At 46.0% G+C, this 18,417-nt stretch overlaps 1 protein-coding gene and 1 long non-coding RNA gene across 3 annotated transcripts in view; one reads left to right on the top strand and one right to left on the bottom strand.

Annotated features, from left to right (window-relative positions):
- Window positions 1–1,337: 1,337 nt before the first annotated feature.
- acss2 (acyl-CoA synthetase short chain family member 2) lies at window positions 1,338–17,401 on the bottom strand. Of its 2 annotated transcripts, XM_023798883.2 has the most exons (19): window positions 16,523–17,401; window positions 15,931–16,126; window positions 10,545–10,636; window positions 9,874–9,977; window positions 9,480–9,552; window positions 9,138–9,213; window positions 8,492–8,609; window positions 8,254–8,298; window positions 6,441–6,578; window positions 6,167–6,337; window positions 5,939–6,072; window positions 5,406–5,538; window positions 5,200–5,256; window positions 4,988–5,068; window positions 4,392–4,500; window positions 4,218–4,286; window positions 3,895–4,071; window positions 3,717–3,791; window positions 1,338–3,226 (listed from the first exon to the last, which is right to left on the bottom strand). In XM_023798883.2, the coding sequence occupies exons 1-19, from the start codon at window positions 16,644–16,646 to the stop codon at window positions 3,102–3,104; spliced, it is 2,097 nt and encodes a 698-aa protein (XP_023654651.1). In that variant the 5' UTR covers window positions 16,647–17,401; the 3' UTR covers window positions 1,338–3,101. The 2 variants fall into 2 exon arrangements, with proteins under 2 accessions (XP_023654651.1, XP_023654653.1); XM_023798885.2 differs by lacking the exon at window positions 8,254–8,298 and having other exon boundaries at window positions 16,523–17,400.
- The window catches only part of LOC140579577 (uncharacterized), a 38,136-nt gene continuing 35,914 nt past the window's right edge, over window positions 16,196–18,417 (top strand). Inside the window, exon 1 of the long non-coding RNA XR_011983540.1 lies at window positions 16,196–16,453. This is a non-coding gene — a long non-coding RNA (uncharacterized lncRNA). The remainder of the gene's footprint in view (window positions 16,454–18,417) is intronic.

Raw genomic sequence — 18,417 nt, 5'->3', positions numbered from 1 at the left:
GTCTGCACCGCAAAAAAAGAGAAAACCACTCGGGGGACCGCGTCAAGTAGTGCATAGGTCCTGGCTCGGTCCAGCACGTGCTGTGGACCCCCCCGGCCATCTCACTTCATGAGGAGCTGAGCAGATTGGACCTCGTTATCCCTGCAGCTCCCACCACACGAAGACTGGGGGTCAAGCACGAACGACAGCTGGCCAACACCCAGGGGAACACCTAGCAGACCCCCCTAACACATTTATATGAAAGCTATACACTCAAACACATGCCACCCATCGGACAAGACGTGACCTGACCCGGTTTTGCTGCGCGCGAGACAAATGCATTTACACGGCAACCACGTGACCTGTAGACCCCGCAAATAAAAAGGAGGCGTTTTTAAATACCCTTCAAGCGTTGGTCATTTCAAGTAGAAACAGGCTCGAAATGCATATTTATAGATGCAAATTCACACTTATTAAAATATTATGAATTATTAGTTTTTTTCTTTGAAAGCCCAGTGTGTCAACAGCATAGGCTTGAAAACCAGTTCCAAGCATAGGAAACACCAGTTTCAGTGGGGACCACCAGTATTTGCAATAGTTACTGTGAACAATCGTGGTTATGATAGTGATACTTACAGGGCTAATCAGTCTGCATTTGTGTTTCATTATGCTTTCTTAATATGAAGTGGCTCGGAAATCTGGGGAACGATCCTGGACATAAAAGGGGTACATAGAGATATCTATAATTGTAAAAAAAATTAATATACCAGGCATCTGCATGATTAATGACTGTATAAATCTCATTAGTTATTCACGGGTTATTTTTGCAGACAGGTAAACAAAAACGTTCCACAACAAAGAAACGTAATTTCACCCCCCCCCCCACCACCACCCAGACACACAAGTGCAGACAATATGAATTATCCGCTTGTCCTCCAAGTACAGTAGGATGGATCATGTTTAATGAACGCATTTTGCGCGTGATCTACGGAAACACGAATCAGCCAAAAAAAAAAAAAAAAAAAAACCTCCAAAACAATCAAAGGGCACACAAACGTACGATTTAGTTTTTTTGGGTTTGTGAAAATTTCGGGCTAAAGGCCATTTCTTTGAGAAAGAATGCCACCTGGTGGCCAGTTTAAGTCACAGGAGACAGGCAGTTACAGACACACGGCTGTTTTGCAGGACTTCTGCATAATTTATATTACCATTCCCTGCAATGACTGTTCATTGGGCTGAGGGCGTCTCACTGACGGGAGGTAGCGGTTACAAATCAGGATACCGACTAGAGGAGAGTGAGGATTAAATCAGTGGATCCAGTCAATAGAATAAATAATGCCAACACAGCCAAGGGCAACTTAAAATTTTAGTCCAATTTTTATTAATTTTAATAAAACATGACATCTCATTACGATGGAAATGCATTTGATACTGGTTCCTAAAACTCCCAGTACCATGACATTGCCACCAGGTCCAGGCGTGACTCGCTCTCTATACCGTAAAGAGCACCAGGAAGAGTGTTTGTCAAAAGAAAGGAGACTTAAAAATGGCTTTAAGTACACTTAGGAAAGGGAAAAAAAAACACACGATTAAAAAAAAAAAAAAAGCTTAATTCCATGTTTATTTTCAGTAGCGGTTATTCTGTGAACACCCCAGCACAAACCTCAAAAACAGACACGTTAATGCATAATATTCTGACAGAAACAAAACATGTTTCCCAGCGTTGCCGAGTTTCTTTCCACAGCAGGTCACTCTGTACACCTTACGCTCTCGTAGGGGCGGAGCCAAAGGCCAATCTGCATCTTGTGTATGTTTAGGTGAACAACACAGGAAAACAAGTTAAATGGTTTACCAGCACAACTGCCAAATACCTTAGACAATATGGTTTAAAAAGCCCTAAATGATTCATATGCAGACAAAAATGATAAAATACACTCTGCACTGGTTCATCACCTGTTTATACCCAAAGAAGATACAGACGCACACAGACTCTGAACTGGCTGTATTAGGTAAGGCATATTTCATCAAGGGGGGGGGGGGGGCTGTGTGTGTGTGTGTGGGGGGGTTGGTATCAAATATCAAAGTCGAAAACCGCACCAACCAGGGTCCAGTGCAGTCATTGCATAATATGGCTTTGGGTCACTGTGTCTCTGTAATGAACCAGCTGGTTAGCAACTGCGAAACTACATACAGAACGCAGGAGTAATGTTCAAGACAATGCTAATGACTATACGAGTGTTTTTAACACAAACAATTCGAAATGACCTGGAGACAAAATACATCTATGACACTAAGCGCAAAGACTGGAGCCCCATAAATACAACTCACTGGATTCATCAGCTTTCATTTGGGTAAAGCGATTTATAACTCATCGATTCTACTCCCTTCTGAGATGACTGATAAAAAGGGTTTTGGCGGGAACACTTCTAGCTGGTCATACAGTGAGTGATTGGAAGATGTAGAGAGCATAATCTGTTTTTATTCAACTAGTCGATCCGGGGGCTCCACTGAACCAGAAAACGGAGTGATTCGGAAACATATGTATCAGCAACAATAGGGGGTACAAGGAGATATAACCAAACCCAGCAAAAATGCAGAATACATGAATGAGCCAAACCACATTGAAAAATCACTCAGTGCGTCCGAAACAGTAAGGACGTAAGAATGTTTCAGCGTGCCAATAATCCCCACAATCTCACATATTAAACAGCAGCAGAGATTATTTCTAAATTAGGTTTGGCAGAAGGAGGACAGGAGGGAAATGTGTAGGTATATTTAAACACGCACGCAAGCACACAGACGCACGCAAGCACACAGACGCACGCAAGCACACAGACGCACGCAAGCACACAGACGCACGCAAGCACACAGACGCACGCACGCACACAGACGCACGCACGCACCAATCCACAAGGCCGTTTTAAACAAAAAGCTAAACGTCTTTTTAAAAAAAAAAAAGAAAAAAAATAACCCAATACAAAAATAAAAGGCTAGCCTACGGTTCTTCATAGGGAAGCAAATGCTAATTATCTGCCCCCCTTTTCTTCATCGCTACTTCACCCTGAGAAGGGCTCCCCCACTTGGTCGAGCCTCAGTCCTGCAGGCGGCCGGCTGCTCCCGGGTCAGACTGTGCAGCAGCGGTTCTGGAACAGCTGCTCGATGACGGTGCTGTCAGCCAGCGTGGACACGTCGCCCAGGTCCCGCTCGTTACGGGCGATCTTACGCAGGACCCGGCGCATGATCTTCCCTGCAGTGACGATTCAGGGGTGTGGCAACCAGAACCAATAAGCAGGCAGAAAAAGCAGAAGAACCACAGGTGGCATTTCTGTATGCGGCACTGGGGCTTAGGGTCTGTGTCCGGAAGGTTGCTGGTTCAAATCCCACGGCAGGCAGCGTAATTGTATCACTGATAAGCACCTAAGCAAAGCCCTTAAACCCCAAACCCCAACTGTTTATAGAAATGGCAAATATGCACATCAGTATTATCATATAACCAGCATAAACATGTTGCGTAAGTACAGGAGTTAATTTTCCTTAAACCAGAATCTTCCCAATATAAAGCAGACCAGAGGTTGAAACCCTCAAATTAAGGCAGGAGATTCTGGGTTTCACTGGAGGTCAACATAACTAACCCGTGTAACCACTGCGGATGTTATCAGACCTCCAGCGGCTTCCCTGACTATGTCCGCAGCTCGAGGTGAGGTTTCATGAAACAGGAAGTGGAAGTCAGGCCTCACCTGATCTTGTTTTTGGGAGCGCCGGAGCATTCTGCATGTAGTCCGGTGTGGCGATGGCGCCGATCTTCTCCCGCACTGTCAGAGAGGGAAGTTAATCTCACCACGCAGACAAAACCACGCGTGTCTATGGGACGGGGTCCGTCCCCATGCCTGAATACTGTGACCGAGAAGCGGGTACCCTTCTTCTTGAGCTCGGCCTCCAGGGTGGCGCTGTACTCGCAGCCATCCTTCAGCGTGACGAAGCAGTAGAGGCTCTCGCCCTTCACGGGATGGGGGTGGCTGACCACAGCTGCCTCAGCCACCGCCTCGTGCTCCACCAGGGCCGACTCCACCTCCGCCGTGCTCAGCAGGTGCCCTGCGAGTGATGGTCAGCGTTTCCATGACAACCCATCGTGACAGGAGTCGACACCCATGGCACGCCTAACCTGATATACGGCCTGAATACTATACTTATGATGAATGGCTACATTTCGCCACTTAGCGCCGCCCAACAGGCCTTACCGGACACGTTCAGCATGTCGTCGATTCTCCCTGTGATCCACAGGTACCCGTCCTTATCCCTCCGGCAACCTGAGGAACCCAAATTAGAAGTCATATTGGTCTCAGGTCATATATACCCCCCCCCCCCATAGAAAACCGGAGCATAAACTTGGTGTCCCCAGTCTGGGGCCTCACCATCTCCGGTGACATAGTAGCCCGGGAATTTCTTGAAGTACGTGGTCTCAAACCTCTGCTGGTTTCCGTAGACTGTCCTCATGACACCAGGCCAGGGCTGTTTGAAAACCTGACAGCACACAGGCGTTCAGCACGTTGCCAGGAAGCCTCCCCCCCCCCCAGCGTCTCCCTAGCACCCCCCTCCAAGAGTGACGGCAGGCATTTACTGGCACACAATCCGGGCAGTGCCGATACGGGCCATTTAAAGTGAAAACAGGCCACCAGCTGTTCAGGTTCCGTTTGCTCAGACTCACACGGTCCTGCTGTAAGCACTGCGTTAACGTTAACGCTAACGTTTAAAATAACGCCCATTGTTCCGGTGAGCAGCTACCGTTGAATTTAGCAGCCATTGTTAGCATTAGCGGCTGTCATTCGATTTAGAGGCTATCATTCAATTTAGCGACATTTAGTTTAGAAGTTAATGTTCCCATTAGCGTCGACCGTTCCAAATATATCAAGGTTCTCATTAGCAACTACAGTTCAATTCAGCAGCTACCATTCGTCGTCATTGCCATTTACAGGACATTGCTGAAATTAGCGGTTATCATTTATGTTACCAGGTATCCCTCGTTTGGTCCCTCTAGCTCCTCCCCCGATTCATTCAAAATGGCAGGAACGACACCAAAGAAAGGAAACGTCTGCAAAAAAAAAAGAGACACCAACAAACAAATGGCCAGACTGTACCATGGAGGACCTGGGACTCCAGGTTTTGGAGAGAATTTGCGTTTTTGGCCAACTTAATTTTAAGAGGTGATGGAGGACGACTTACTGCTGAGCCAGGCTTCAGGGGGGTGGCAGCTGGGAGCGGAGTCAAAACGTGCCCCCCCTGGGGAGGGAAGAGGCAGAGTCAGGAAACCAGCACCGCCCCGCAGAGCCCAGTACTAGCCTGTGCGAAGCTTTAGCAATTTCATTAAGCAGCAGACTACAGCGATGCAGTAACTCTAAACGAAGCAGGTCTAGATAAACGCCGCTCACCGTCTCCGTCTGCCAGAAGGTGTCTACCACGGGGCACCGCTTCTCCCCGACCACGTTGTAGTACCACAGCCAGGCCTCCGGGTTGATGGGCTCCCCGACCGTGCCCAGTACCTTCAGCGACTTCCGGGTAAACCTGCGGTGGAGGCCGAAACTTCCCGTGAGCGTTGAGGAGCAGCTAAGCCTAAACATGGTGTAGCACAACAGCATCAAAATCCATCGTGCATTCAAACTGGGTCGAATGGCCATTAAAAGGGCGCAAACTGGCAACATCCTACCTGGAGAATGAGACGACCCATCCAAACAAGAGGTTACAGCCAAAGTCAAGTTAAGTCAACGTCAACGTCACTGTCATTGTGCACGTGCACAACAAAATGCTAAGAGAAGCTAACACGCAAGACTGCAGGAAGAATGGGACTCCAAGGGGGGCAGGACTAAGAAATACAAATCCTCCAATCCAAGGTCCCCCATTTACGCATCTGAGGAATCTTCGGCGCCTCGTACGACTATATTCCTGCACACCATGAGGGACTCACCTGTGGACGGGCTCATCTCCGAACTTCATCAGCATGCGGATGGCGGTGGGCGCCGTGTAGAACTTGGTCACCCGGTACTTATCGACGATCTCCCACATCCGGCTCACGTCCGGGTAGGTGGGCAGGCCCTCGAACTGAGACGAGTCACAGTGGCGATGGCGCCAATTCAGATCACGTGACCCGGCTATTGCCGCCAGAAGTGACGACGGGCAGGGAGAGTCGTCTTACCAACACACTGGTGGCCCCGTTGGCCAGGGGCCCGTAGGTGATGTAGGAGTGCCCGGTGATCCAGCCGATGTCGGCCGTGCACCAGTAGACGTCCTGAGGCTGGTAGTCGAACACGTACTTGAAGGTGCAGGCTGTGTAGAGCATGTAGCCGCTGATGGTGTGTAGGACACCCTGGTCAGGAGGACAGTGAAGTCACTACACCTAAAACCTTCTCGCCATCATTTCACTTGATGTCGATCTTCGGGCAGGGGGGGGGGGGGGGGCGGCGGCGTACCTTGGGCTTGCCAGTGGAGCCACTGGTGTAGAGGACAAATAGTGGGTCCTCCGACTCGCACCATTCAGGCTCGCACTCGTCTGAGGCGTCCTCGACCAGAGTATGCCAGCAGAGGTCCACCTCGGGGTTCCAGGGAATCTGCGGGGGAGCAGAACAGGCCGCCATTAGCTGCCGAAATGGACCAACGGGTCAGGGATACCGCCATCACTGACCCCCGCTTTGAGTGCGGTCGACCGTGGGTAACAAGACACACTGTCCTGGGAAAGTCTCAGGCTGTCAAAGAAAAATGTGTAAGGCTATTTATCATGCAGCAATATGAACAGCGCTTCAGGCCCCAAACTCTCCTCAGGAGCACCTCAGCCATTTCATGTATTCGTTAAATTTCACCACTAGCTCTATTAATTAATTACTTAGGTAACTTGATGAGATATTGATTAGCCAAATATGGTATGCTAGTGCCCAAGTCAACAAATACTGTACTGGAAGGTTACTTCAAATACTGGGGTGACTTTAGAAGAGGTTTGGAGATGGCTAAGCTAACACACTTTGATAGACACATCATCATTATATAGACATGATTTTCTTCAACAGCCTTTTGCACAGAACTGTATAAAAACCACAAACGGTTTTTATATGTTCTGCTTCCTCATACACACAACCCTTGAGGGAGTTTTATTTATACAAAAATGTTCTGAGGGTAGGAGGTCGGTTCAAGCAACTAAGGGTGGTGGGACCAAGACATCTGATTGGTTGGTCCCACCTCCTCTACAATGTGATTGGTTCTCTCTCTGAACCAATCATTTTTCATTCTGCCCTCAGAACATTCTTCTGCAAGTAAAGCTCCCATAGCTGGTGAGTTTCACAGCCGTCATGGATGATAATTATACGTATTATAATTCATTTCAAAAGAGGGGGAACGCACTGGGGGGTTATAAAGAACAGACTAAAGACAGAAAAAGAAACAGCTCGTGACTGGCCGGCTCGCACGCAACATCGTTAGTACTACGGCGTGTCTGATGTTAATCCGCAAATGCAGCGCTTAAGAGGGAAGGAAAATCAAACGTTTTGTAAGAGTACAAATCAAAACAGTCAAGTGGGAGCGTTCAGCCAACTAATCCGCATATAACTGTTAAAAAGTACCACACCAGTTCCTGGGGCCTCAATTCAAATTCAGCAAAGGAGCCTGAATTTTCCCCGAGAGTCCAGGTTAAATGGCAGGACAGGAAGGACAGACAGTCTCAGCTACTTAAACAGGTTAGCTGGACGTTTCTATCCAGGACACAAATCCTCAACCCGGATAGAAATGTCCCCCCATTTAAACCGACTGTCCATTAGCAACAGGGCATAGAAACATTTGCTCAGTCAGTTGGTTCAATTTATGGCAAAATCATCGTTTTAGTGATCATCTACAGGGAGATGTAGATCATTCTACAACAAATTCTGATTCAGTTAGGATTATGGTTAATAGGAGTATTATTTTTTAGTATGGTTATGACCACAGATTACCGTGTTACTAAGTAATATTGGTGAAGTTGGTGGAACAGAAAGAAACCAGTGTGCATTTGACAAGCCAGGAAATAACAGCGTACTCTCTTAAGTATCTGGACCAGTTTCCTGGAATTTCAAGCCATACTGCGGAATAATGGCGGGTTTGCGATCACAGAGAATCCATCGATCTCCATTCCCTGAGCCGTTTCTACGCCCTGGTGGCCAGCAAGAGAACTGCACAGGCGTAACTAAGCATGCTCTCAGTCTACACTAGCTGGAAGCGCTTCAGGGGGAAAACGGCGGGAATCTGCGGGAGCGGGAATACCTGGGGGAGGGGGCGGGCTTTCTTTACAGTCCCTTTGCGTTCCTGCTGTTAAAGCCAAAGGTTAATGGAAAAGGATTTTCAGTTAAAGCTGACAATCAGGGACCGAAACGTCGTTAGCATGAAGCCTGACCGCTCATTAAACACAGACTCAGAGGCAACGTAGAGGTGCAACTGAGGTCGATTCAGTAACAGCGAGAGCCTCTCCGCAACCCAGTCAGTACCTGGCTGTGGCTCTCACCTGTAGGTTGGGGCAGGTCCGCTTCGCCGGGGGGGACTGGGACCCCAGGGCTGGTGAGGGGGCGGGGCACTCTTTGGACAGATGTTTCAACATGATGCACTTCTGTATGGAGAAGTTTCTGGAAACGACACGGTAAAAATGCATATTGTATTTACCATGGTCAATTCTTCATTGCTTAAACTCTGTCTGACAGATCGTAATGGCCAATTAACGGGAGAGTAGGAGGGATTAATTTTCCTCCATAACTAGGATTCTGGGTATTCCTAAGCAGCAGTTCCTAACTACCTCCCAAAGACAGACGCAAAATATGGAAATTGGAGTGCCCAGTCGAAGAGATCGATCTGAACCTAGTTTTCAAAATCCAGACTTAGTTAAGACTATTTTTGAAAACAGACTTATTTCATGAACCTCCCTAAATGTAGGACATTATATTACATCCCTTAAAAACAAAACAGACCTGACAGTGACGGCAAAATCAAACTAGAGCATCTAGAACTTTCTGAGTCTGCACCTGCTGAGCAGAAGCAGACTGATAACGGACTGAGAGACGAGATTAATGAACAAAAACTGATGATATGTATCAGGTCGGTGTTGGGGGCCGTGATCAGGGGCTTGTGTTCGGGGCCCCCAGCCCCCACATCCTTACTTTTCTTTGCATTTCTCCAAAGCGTCATCTGCGATCACCTTCAGGCTGATCAATTTGTCCCCTCGGTAAAATCCATCTGCGGGGTGGGGGGGAGGAGCATGAGTGGAATAGAGGAATTAAAGGGAAGGAGCCCACAGAGAGCGAAGAATAGAGTGAAAAGACAAACTTATCAATCATTTTATCAAGCAGATGAGATGTATAACTGCAGGGGGGGGGGTAATATTTATTTTAGGGTCTGAAAGAGTAGGACATCTTTACAAGAGGAGAAGTGAGCTATCTGAATCGGGACAACAGCGGCATGGAAGACTGCAGCGGTCCAGGATGACGGGGCGTGATTCGTACCTGCAGTGATGAGCAGAGAGCACTGCGAATCCAGGATCCTCTCTGACAGCGACTCGGCGGAAAAGCCTGCGAACTGAGCAGGGAGATGCACGTCAGAGCCTCGAGTCACATACACCTCCATCCATCCATCCATCCATCCATCCCCAATCGCGGGGTCACCCTCCCTCCATCCGGAGGAACCATAAGAAGCAAGACCAGCATTTTAATAAAGCATTTAAAACATACATTTCCAAATTCTAGTAATTAAATGACCCACACTGTTATTGGTTAACATGACACACTGATACGGACCTGCAGTTTGATTTGTGTGTGAAAATAGTTTTTGGGCTGCAGAGATTTGCTCAGGCCGATGGGTACGGATCCCCCTGCGGTTTCGAAGTACCCGCTCACTCACCACAATGGAGTGGACCGCCCCGATGCGGGCACAGGCCAGCATGGCCACCACCAGCTCCACAATCATGGGCATGTAGATGGAGACGCGGTCACCCTTCTTCACGCCTGTGTGAGCGCGCGCGCACACACACACACACACACACACACACACACACACACACACACACACACACACACACACAGTTAATTTACAGTACATTTACTTAGGCATACAAGTGAGGAAAGCTTGGGGTCAAAGCACAGGGTCAGCCATCACCCAGTGCCCCTGGAGTAGTTACAAGCCATGCTCCAGGACCCAAGAGTTACTGTGTGATTTGAACCCATGACCTTCTGGATGCAGGACTACATCCCTAACCTACTGAGCTACGCACAACCCCCTTAATCACAGTCCGGATAAAGGGCCTTGCTGAAGGGCCAAACAGTGGCATGCTTAATCTACTAGCCATGGGATTCGAACCCACAACCGTGTACTTCCAACCAACACAGGCACCGCTGTGTACATGACCCGACTCCTTGTTCCCCCTCACACAGCACCCCCCCCCCCCACAAATTTCCAGTGTCCATCACACCAGTGCCTGTCAATTCACAGCATACATCTGTCCCAAAACATCAAATCAGCCGCTTATTCCTGTCACTATAAAGAGCAGGCAGGGATATGGAGGGGGTCCATACCCAGAGACTTCAGGACATTGGCGAGCTTGCAGACACGCTGGAGCAGCTCCCTGTAGGTGATCTTCAGCTCATCCCCTGGTTCATTGCCCTCCCTGAAGATCAGGACACGGCCGTCGTTAATCACTTGCTTTCAACTGGTTAACATCACAAGGAGCAGTGACGTCACATCCTGGAGCCTTTCATTCTGCATTCTTAGCTGATGTGGTCACCGGCATGAAAGAGTTTGTATTTTTAAAGGTTACTCAAACATACAGGAGAAGGGAGGGTGTAAAAAGTCACAATAAAAGTCAAATGTACATGAACAGAATGTCCGTACAAGAAACTGAAAAGGCCGTCGACATGAGCTCATTAAAATAATGAATTCTACAGCCACCCCCCCCTCCAGGATACAGCTAAAGTGACCAAGGTCACCCACAGTTTCTCTTTCTAAAATAAGCTTCTCTTAGCCTGCAGTGACTCCCAAATTATTTTAATCCTGTCAACTGGATAAAAATACAACAGAAACTGACAAAACGACCAGCGATTAACAGTCGTGATCCTCTGAACAGGAGCTAGAGCTAAAGTTGGCACGTCTGCACTGCAAAGTATTTTACTGGGGGGAGGAGGCACTGCCATCTACAACAGAGGAATTTTATTGCATATAATTATTTACATTCTATTAACAGAAGCGTTTATCCAAAGCGATGTACTCTTAAATTAAATACTGGGGGGGAAAAGTCTCTCCATTACCCAGACCCCTGGTTTGGAGCCGTGCTCAGGGGGCGACCCTGGGTTTAAAACCAATACCCTTCCTCTGACTGGCACTGCATCCTAACCAGCTGACCCACACATCATCAGAAACACATCAGGGGCTGCTTCCACAAAACACCTTCAGTTAATATTTTCCTTAAAGTCTGAGTTAAACTTTTCTTAACATGAAGTCAGCAGCACAAAAAACTCTTCTCCTTAAGGTTTCATTAAAATGTTTACTTAAGAATTCACGTTTTTACCCATATCTTGGTCTTATACTTAAGGAACCCATTTGAGGCACATTAAACAGTTGCACAAAAGACCATAGCAACCAATACGAGGGGAAAAAAAATAAACTAAAAGGTACCTCTGACTGCATCTTAACCACAACACGGCCAAGTTAAGCGATAAACAAAGAAAATGAGCATATCCTGTGAAGAAAGTTCTATAACTGAGAACCCAGTGGATACGAATAATGATAATCAATTGATTCTGCATTATAGATTTGACAGGTAATTGATTTATGATTTTATTTATACAGCCCACGACAGGTTTATAATTCATTTAATCCAAGTTAGCGCTGCTACTTGTCTTAACCATTCAGCAAAGTTTATCGCCTTTTGCTCACTCAGTAGTTCTTAGTTGAGTGAAAAGTAGCTATTCTTAGTGAACACAATACAGCAGCAGGAACAGTCCATCATCAGATAAGGATGCAGTGGGGACGAAATCTGGCTTTTTAAATTCCATTTATATTCACTAGACGAATAATCTGTTTCTACACTGTCATTAGCACATATTTTAGTTACATTTTTGTTTTAGTTATTGTCACGTAGAAACCCTTTGTCAGGCTATATTCTTGTCTGAATTTTTGTCAATTAAATTAAAACTGGAGGGAAAGATGGTGGCGCAGGAGGCAGTGCTATCGTTCGGCAACCAGAGGGTTGCATGTTCGAGCCCTGGTTCCTCCTGACCCCATCAAAGTGTCCTTGAGCAAGACACTGAACCCCAAATTGCTCCCGGTGAGCTGGTTGGAGCCTTGCATGGCAGCCTTCACCACTGGTGTGTGAATGTGAGTGTGGATGGTGAATGTGAGGCATGTATTGTAAAGCGCTTTGAGTACTCGTAGGAGTAGAAAAGCACTATATAAATGCAGTCCATTTACCATAAGGATCACAAGCAGCAAGCAATCAAGTGGTCTCCATGGAAATTGTACAATTTTACTGTTGTAAAATGTCTTTCAACGCTGTAAATCCCTTAAAGTTTTTTTCTTATCTAAAGAAGGAAACCTTTTAAGGCATTCTGTGCAATACCCTTAAATAAATACCTCAGCTAAGTTAGAATTAAACCTTAAGTGTCATACTTAAGGGAAACTTAAGGGGATTTCGTACAGCCGAGCCCAGAACTTTAATCCCAACATACGCAGAAAAGTGAAGAGTAAATCATGTAAAAAGTTACACTATTTCAACAATAGTTTTCCTCACATTAACCCTCAAATGAGTACCTGGGGTGGGGGATTTTACTCCAACAATCAGATTGGCATCACATGCAGAGACCCACAGCGCCCCCTGGTGTTTCTCAATGACCTCAGAGGGCAGTGAAATCCCTGGCAGGTTTAGGTGCCAAGGAGGGGTGAAAGCCTTTCTCCACGAACCGGGCTCAAGTTAACTGAGAGAGAGATCAGTGTGTCCCCAGCAGCACTCGGAGGGGGACAAACTGCTAATCTCTGCTTCGCAACATCGTCACGCTCACCATGCACTGCAAACAGCAGGGTTATCGTCGTTCACGACAACTAACAAAGTAACGAAAAGTTAATGTGAAAAAACATTTTCGTTAACTGAAAAATAAAAACAAGGCTTCAAGAAATAATACCTAAACTGTATTGTATTGTATGTTTACGAAACTAAAATTACAACCGTGGTGATACAGTTAAGGTTAAAACTCGAACCCGCTTTCAGGAGTATTTCAGTAACCTATAGATACGCATATCCCCACATAGATCCTCAAGCAAGAATAGCAGGGAGGTATATGCGAGATTAATGGTTCGGGTTTAAACCTTAACTATGACACTGCGGTAAAGTTAGCTTTATATTCAGGTTTCTGGCTGTAATATCTTTCAACAAAAGAAAACAACCCTTTGGTTTTCCAGAGTTCTTTACAGGCAAATTTTAATTAACATTTCCAATAGCCCAGCTGTCTTGTTTACCATCACCAGTGAATGGAGACAGTGCAATTATTAATTAATACATATAGAAACACATATATGACAGTTACATGGTGTGCATTGTCCCCCATAATTTAATGCTAAAAGCTCTGAACTGGACACGTCTGTATCGTTTAGGTTTATACTTATTAGTCCGCAAATAAATTCTATGTTTGGTACTATAAATGGATACAGTCCAGTCATTATTAGTAACGCAAAAGTATTGCGAGGGATAGCAAAAGTTCATCTCAACTTTGTGAGATCTTGCAAAATTCCATTTTTTTCCCCCCAACCACCATTTCTCCCCCCCCCCCCCATGTCCTATCCAGGGCTCTGTACAAATGACAGGCACATGATGGCACAACATTTTCTCACATATTTGAAACACAAATGCCTTGCATTACTAAAAACTAAAAGCAGAACTAAAACTAAGCATTTTCAAAAAACTGAAACTGAAGTAAACTCACAACCCCACTTTAAAAACTAAACTGAAATTGAAAACAAAAAGTGAAAATGAAATAAAAACTATTGAAAAGGAAAATCTATTATAATCTTGGTGACCAGGCACACAGGACTGGCCAGTTATACACCTACTTACCCTAGACCTGCAATATTCACAACATTAAAATGTTTACAATGCACTGTGTTTACATACTTGCCATAAATATCATTGTATCTATCGTCTTATTCATTTTCTGTTTAATTGTGCTCAGATTTTAGCACCTCAATTTGTATCAGTGTTTGTTTACTGTTTACCGGTTGACAGAAGGAAGATTTTCATTGCATAGTGTGACTGTTTACTGTGCACATGACAAAACTGAGGGGTCATGTGACCAACCAAGGTGCACCTGTGATGTCACAGACAGCCAGATGTGGGAATGTACAGCAAATTGGGGGGGGTGGGGGGGGGTGGGCAGCCCTGCCCAGAGCGAATACACAGCCAAGCTGAATAGAGGCGTCCAAATTTAGCCTACGAATGGATTTAGTGAAGGACGCGTCCAACGTCCGGCGAAATGCCTGCAAGCTACACGCACCGGAGCAAATTCCTTCGACACTTTTTCTGTCTGGGGCTATTAATACCCTGCGGTGGGGCAGTTTGGAGACGGTGGTCAAGCCGTCAGGACACCTCTCCGCATGCTGACATTCATTACTGAGATTATTTCAGGGCTTAAAAATAAGCAAATCAACGAGGGGGGGGGGGATGACTCTCTGGAGATTCAAGGTTTCGAAAGCTTTGTCATTTGTACAAGTACACTGAGATGTTTGCTTGTGTATCGCCCTGCAGAGAGAAACGGCTTAATCATCTGCTCTTGCGCACACAGGCCGCGCTGTTCACTGGGGCCTTCGTAAAGCAAAAACGAGAAGGAAGGGATGTTGATTGGTCCATCTGCCCAGGTGACGAAAGTCCACGGCAACCGGAATCTAAACGGTTGTTTACTTTCATTAGAAAACAAAGGGCATCTGCGATTGTCCCAGAGTCAGAGATAAGGCCTTTAGACGTAAACTGTGTGTGTTTCAAATATTTTGCTCCAAAACTGCGAAACAGCCAGCCCAGAAAAGCCCCATTTAATAGCAAGCACATTGGGGTACAGAAAGCTAATCGATACTCACCTGCTGTTAATTGTTACTATTAAAAGGAAAAAAAGACTGACTAATCCTAATTAAGATCAACTACCTTCTGCACTGTCAATTAAGGTGAATGTACTAATACATTAAGCTGTCAGGTTAAGTACCAAGTCCAAGGGTATAGCAGCTGTGAAACATGCAGGGACTTGAACCAACAACCTTCAGGGCATGTCGTAAACTTTTTGCCCCAATAATGCACCAGACACAGATTATCAGCACAAGTTTGCTGGGACAAAAGAATGTTGCAGAACAGAAAACTGAACGGCCTCATGGGGGGGGAGTGGGTGCTAAAATAATCATAATCTTGCCTAGCAGTCAGCCAGTTATGATGACTCTTAATATTCACGGCTACATTCACGGCGAGAGCATATGGGTATTACAACAGCTTGAATACCCAAAAAAGTTTAAAACTTCCTGGTAACTTTGCCTAAGGACGTTAAAAGAAGGACAATACAAAAAATGCATTTAACGCTTAAAGGATTGTTACACGAAGGACATACAGGTGCATCATCACCAGTAAATAAAAATGTTTATCAGCTTGTTATGCCCCATTCAACACCTTGCAGAAGTATCTTGCCTAGTAAAGACCTGACTGGCAGATTTAGCGTGTCTATTTTTAAAGGATGGCAGATTATGGCAGTCAGAACTGAACTCTTGACAAACTGGTCAAGAGTTCGTCCCCTTAACCTGTTTATCAATCACTGCCAATCATAGCACACTGCACCTAGCAACCAATCAAGAGCGTCAAATAATGCACCGAAGAGCCTGGCCCACAAAGACAGGTGGGGAATTAAAGGCACAGCGCACCATTCTCTGCGGTTTCAGACTCACCAGAAAAACGCCACCTTCTCCCCCAGCTTCTTCTCATGGATGTTTCGGTCCAGCAGGTTGTAGCAGATGTTGGTGGTGGCCCCGTCCATGAACTTCACATACACTTTGCCCTTGGTCACGTCAAAGTTGTAGTCCAGAAAGGGGCCCGTGTGCTTGGACTTCCAAAAGTAGTCTTTGGCAACATCACCCCAGAATTCTGAAAATAAGCACAGAGAGACAGGCGAAATTAGTGCAGACTGGACACACAAAAGGAGAGTTTTGTAGCAGCTCTGTGGGACACAGTGCCCTTAGCCAGAAGGTTACTGATTCAGATCCCTTGGACAATGGCGTAACCATTTGCCTACTGGGCTCTCCAGCAAGGCAAAGTGTAAATCTGGGTATTTAACGATGCCATCCGACAATATAATGATGATTAAACTACCAATAAATAATCAGTGCATAAACAGCCTACTCTTCACAAAAAGAAAATGTCAAACTTGGAAAAAGTCAGCGGCTTAGGACGGACACGTCCTTTCTACACCAGGTAGGTCATCGTTTTTAATGCAGATTTCATTCATTCAGTCCTCACTGCTTGGACAAAAACTGCACTCACCCGCAGGGTTTTCCACCGACTTCAGGTAAAGCTCCTTGTACTTCTCGAAGCTGGGGACGTGCGCTTCTTTCTTTAAGTCGTGCGCCAGGTACACGTCCTCCCTGGGAGCTTTGTCCGGAATCATCCTGGCCTCCCCAGTGCTCAGTGAGCGGCCGGTTTAAAACTGCGGACAGGGTGCAAACAAAAAAAGCGGGTGCGGGTGGCTTGGCACGGGGCAGATCGCGTCCTCCGCACTTATCACAGCTATCAGGACCCGGAGCGGATGGGCGCACTTCCTCATTCAGGGAACCGATTACCGCGGGACTGCTGGAGCCACACGGAGAGCGTGTGTCGGGGTGAACGTGCGATCGCGGACGGAAGGAGGGTTCCGCGGATGTAGGAATGGACGGACCCAGGGGGGGCTCCAATCTCCAACCCCGCCAACTCGTCCGAAAATGCACGCTGCCCCCCGACTTATAAGGAAGAAACTGCGCAGTTACAAAGATGTCAGGTTCACTGCAAAATATCCGTGCATGCCGGCTGCATGTTTTTAAAGGTGGAATTATATAACGACTATATATACTAGCCAATAAACAAAAAAGGACTATTCATCCAGCACCCAAAATAGATGCAATTGCGGGGAAATGAGGCCGCCTTCTTTCGGAGGCTGCAGGCTCCAATGTTAGTTATACGCACCAGCGAGGAAACTGGACTCGGATTGAGAGTTAACTGAAAACAAACGCGCATTTAGATATGATCACACATATTAAATCAGATAATGAATGGTGGCGTTTGAAGGTTTTAATTAAAGCAGCGCACTATACCCCTAAGCGTCAAGGCTCCTTCCGCGAGAGCTCAGAGAACTCAGGCCAACGGCGGGCCAGGCGGAGCCTCGCTGCTGCCATGACTGGGCGTGGCCTGTCCGCTCTCCTCCAATCACGGCCCAATGCGTACGATGACGCGTTGGGTTTTCAAACAGCTCTTAAAGCGACAGCGCATAAGGCGAGAGCGTGAGCGTCGTCGTGTTGCGTAAAGCTTCTTCCTGAGTTTCATTGTTGTGTTATTTTGTAACCAGTGGCCTGTACTACGAAGCGGGGTTACTGGCTTATCGGGGTAACTTGTTGGATTTAAGGTAGTCTGGGCAAAATGTAAGTGAGCGAATATGAAGTCCATTTAAACTGTGGTACCTTAAATCCGACAAGTTACCCCGATAAGCCAGTAACCCCGCTTCGTAGTACAGGCCACAGCTGAACAACTGCGGTGGTTAACGTGTGCGAGGAGTTGTTTTGCTGGACATCGGAGCTGGTGGATGTTTGATTTCGCGTTACATTTTAATGCAATGCTAGTCTTTACGTTGACACTTTGCAACAACTTACTGAGCCATACTACTATTAAAACATGCCATATTTCTGCTCTGAAGTTTAAATGTGGATTCTTTCTTTGCGAATCAAAAGTCACATTTGTCGTGTAAATGTGCTGTGAGTTACTCCAGTGGAATTTCACTTCCTGTTATGCGATTGCAGGTCAAGGTCTTTCACAAAACATTGCACTGAATCATTAACAGACGTTTGCGTCTCGCTACTGACTTCGCCCTTCAAAGATAAACTGTTAGTGGGTATGTGAGATTATTTACTCATTATTACCTTAGATATCCGTACCGACTGTAGTGTGCTAAAACCTAATATTGATGGTTCGAATCCCACGGAGAATCGTATTTGTCTCCGAGCTTAAAGGTTTTCTTTTTTTTTTTTTTTTTACTATGTTCCACTTTTCTTCAAAATATTATTTATTAAAAATAAGAAAATATGTATTGTAATGTTTTTTTTTTTTTTTAAATATGACTTCTTCAACACATACCTGCATGTTTCAGCTATATATATAGCTACAATTTGGAAATAACGTGGACGTTTTAGCGT

Source organism: Paramormyrops kingsleyae, chromosome 18, assembly GCF_048594095.1.
Source record: "Paramormyrops kingsleyae isolate MSU_618 chromosome 18, PKINGS_0.4, whole genome shotgun sequence".
NCBI lineage: Eukaryota > Metazoa > Chordata > Actinopteri > Osteoglossiformes > Mormyridae > Paramormyrops > Paramormyrops kingsleyae.
This window is presented reverse-complemented; position numbering and strand designations above follow the sequence as displayed.

Bases quoted from the DNA above. Each gene is read 5' to 3' on its own strand.
- acss2 (XM_023798883.2), bottom strand. From the start codon at position 16,646: ATGATTCCGGACAAAGCTCCCAGGGAGGACGTGTACCTGGCGCACGAC. The intron at 4,501-4,987 runs GTAACATAAATG...GTGTGCTGTCAG, and splicing joins GACCAAACGAGGGATACCTG to GTTTTCAAACAGCCCTGGCC. The intron at 3,227-3,716 runs GTGAGGCCTGAC...TCGTCACTGCAG, and splicing joins GCTCCCAAAAACAAGATCAG to GGAAGATCATGCGCCGGGTC.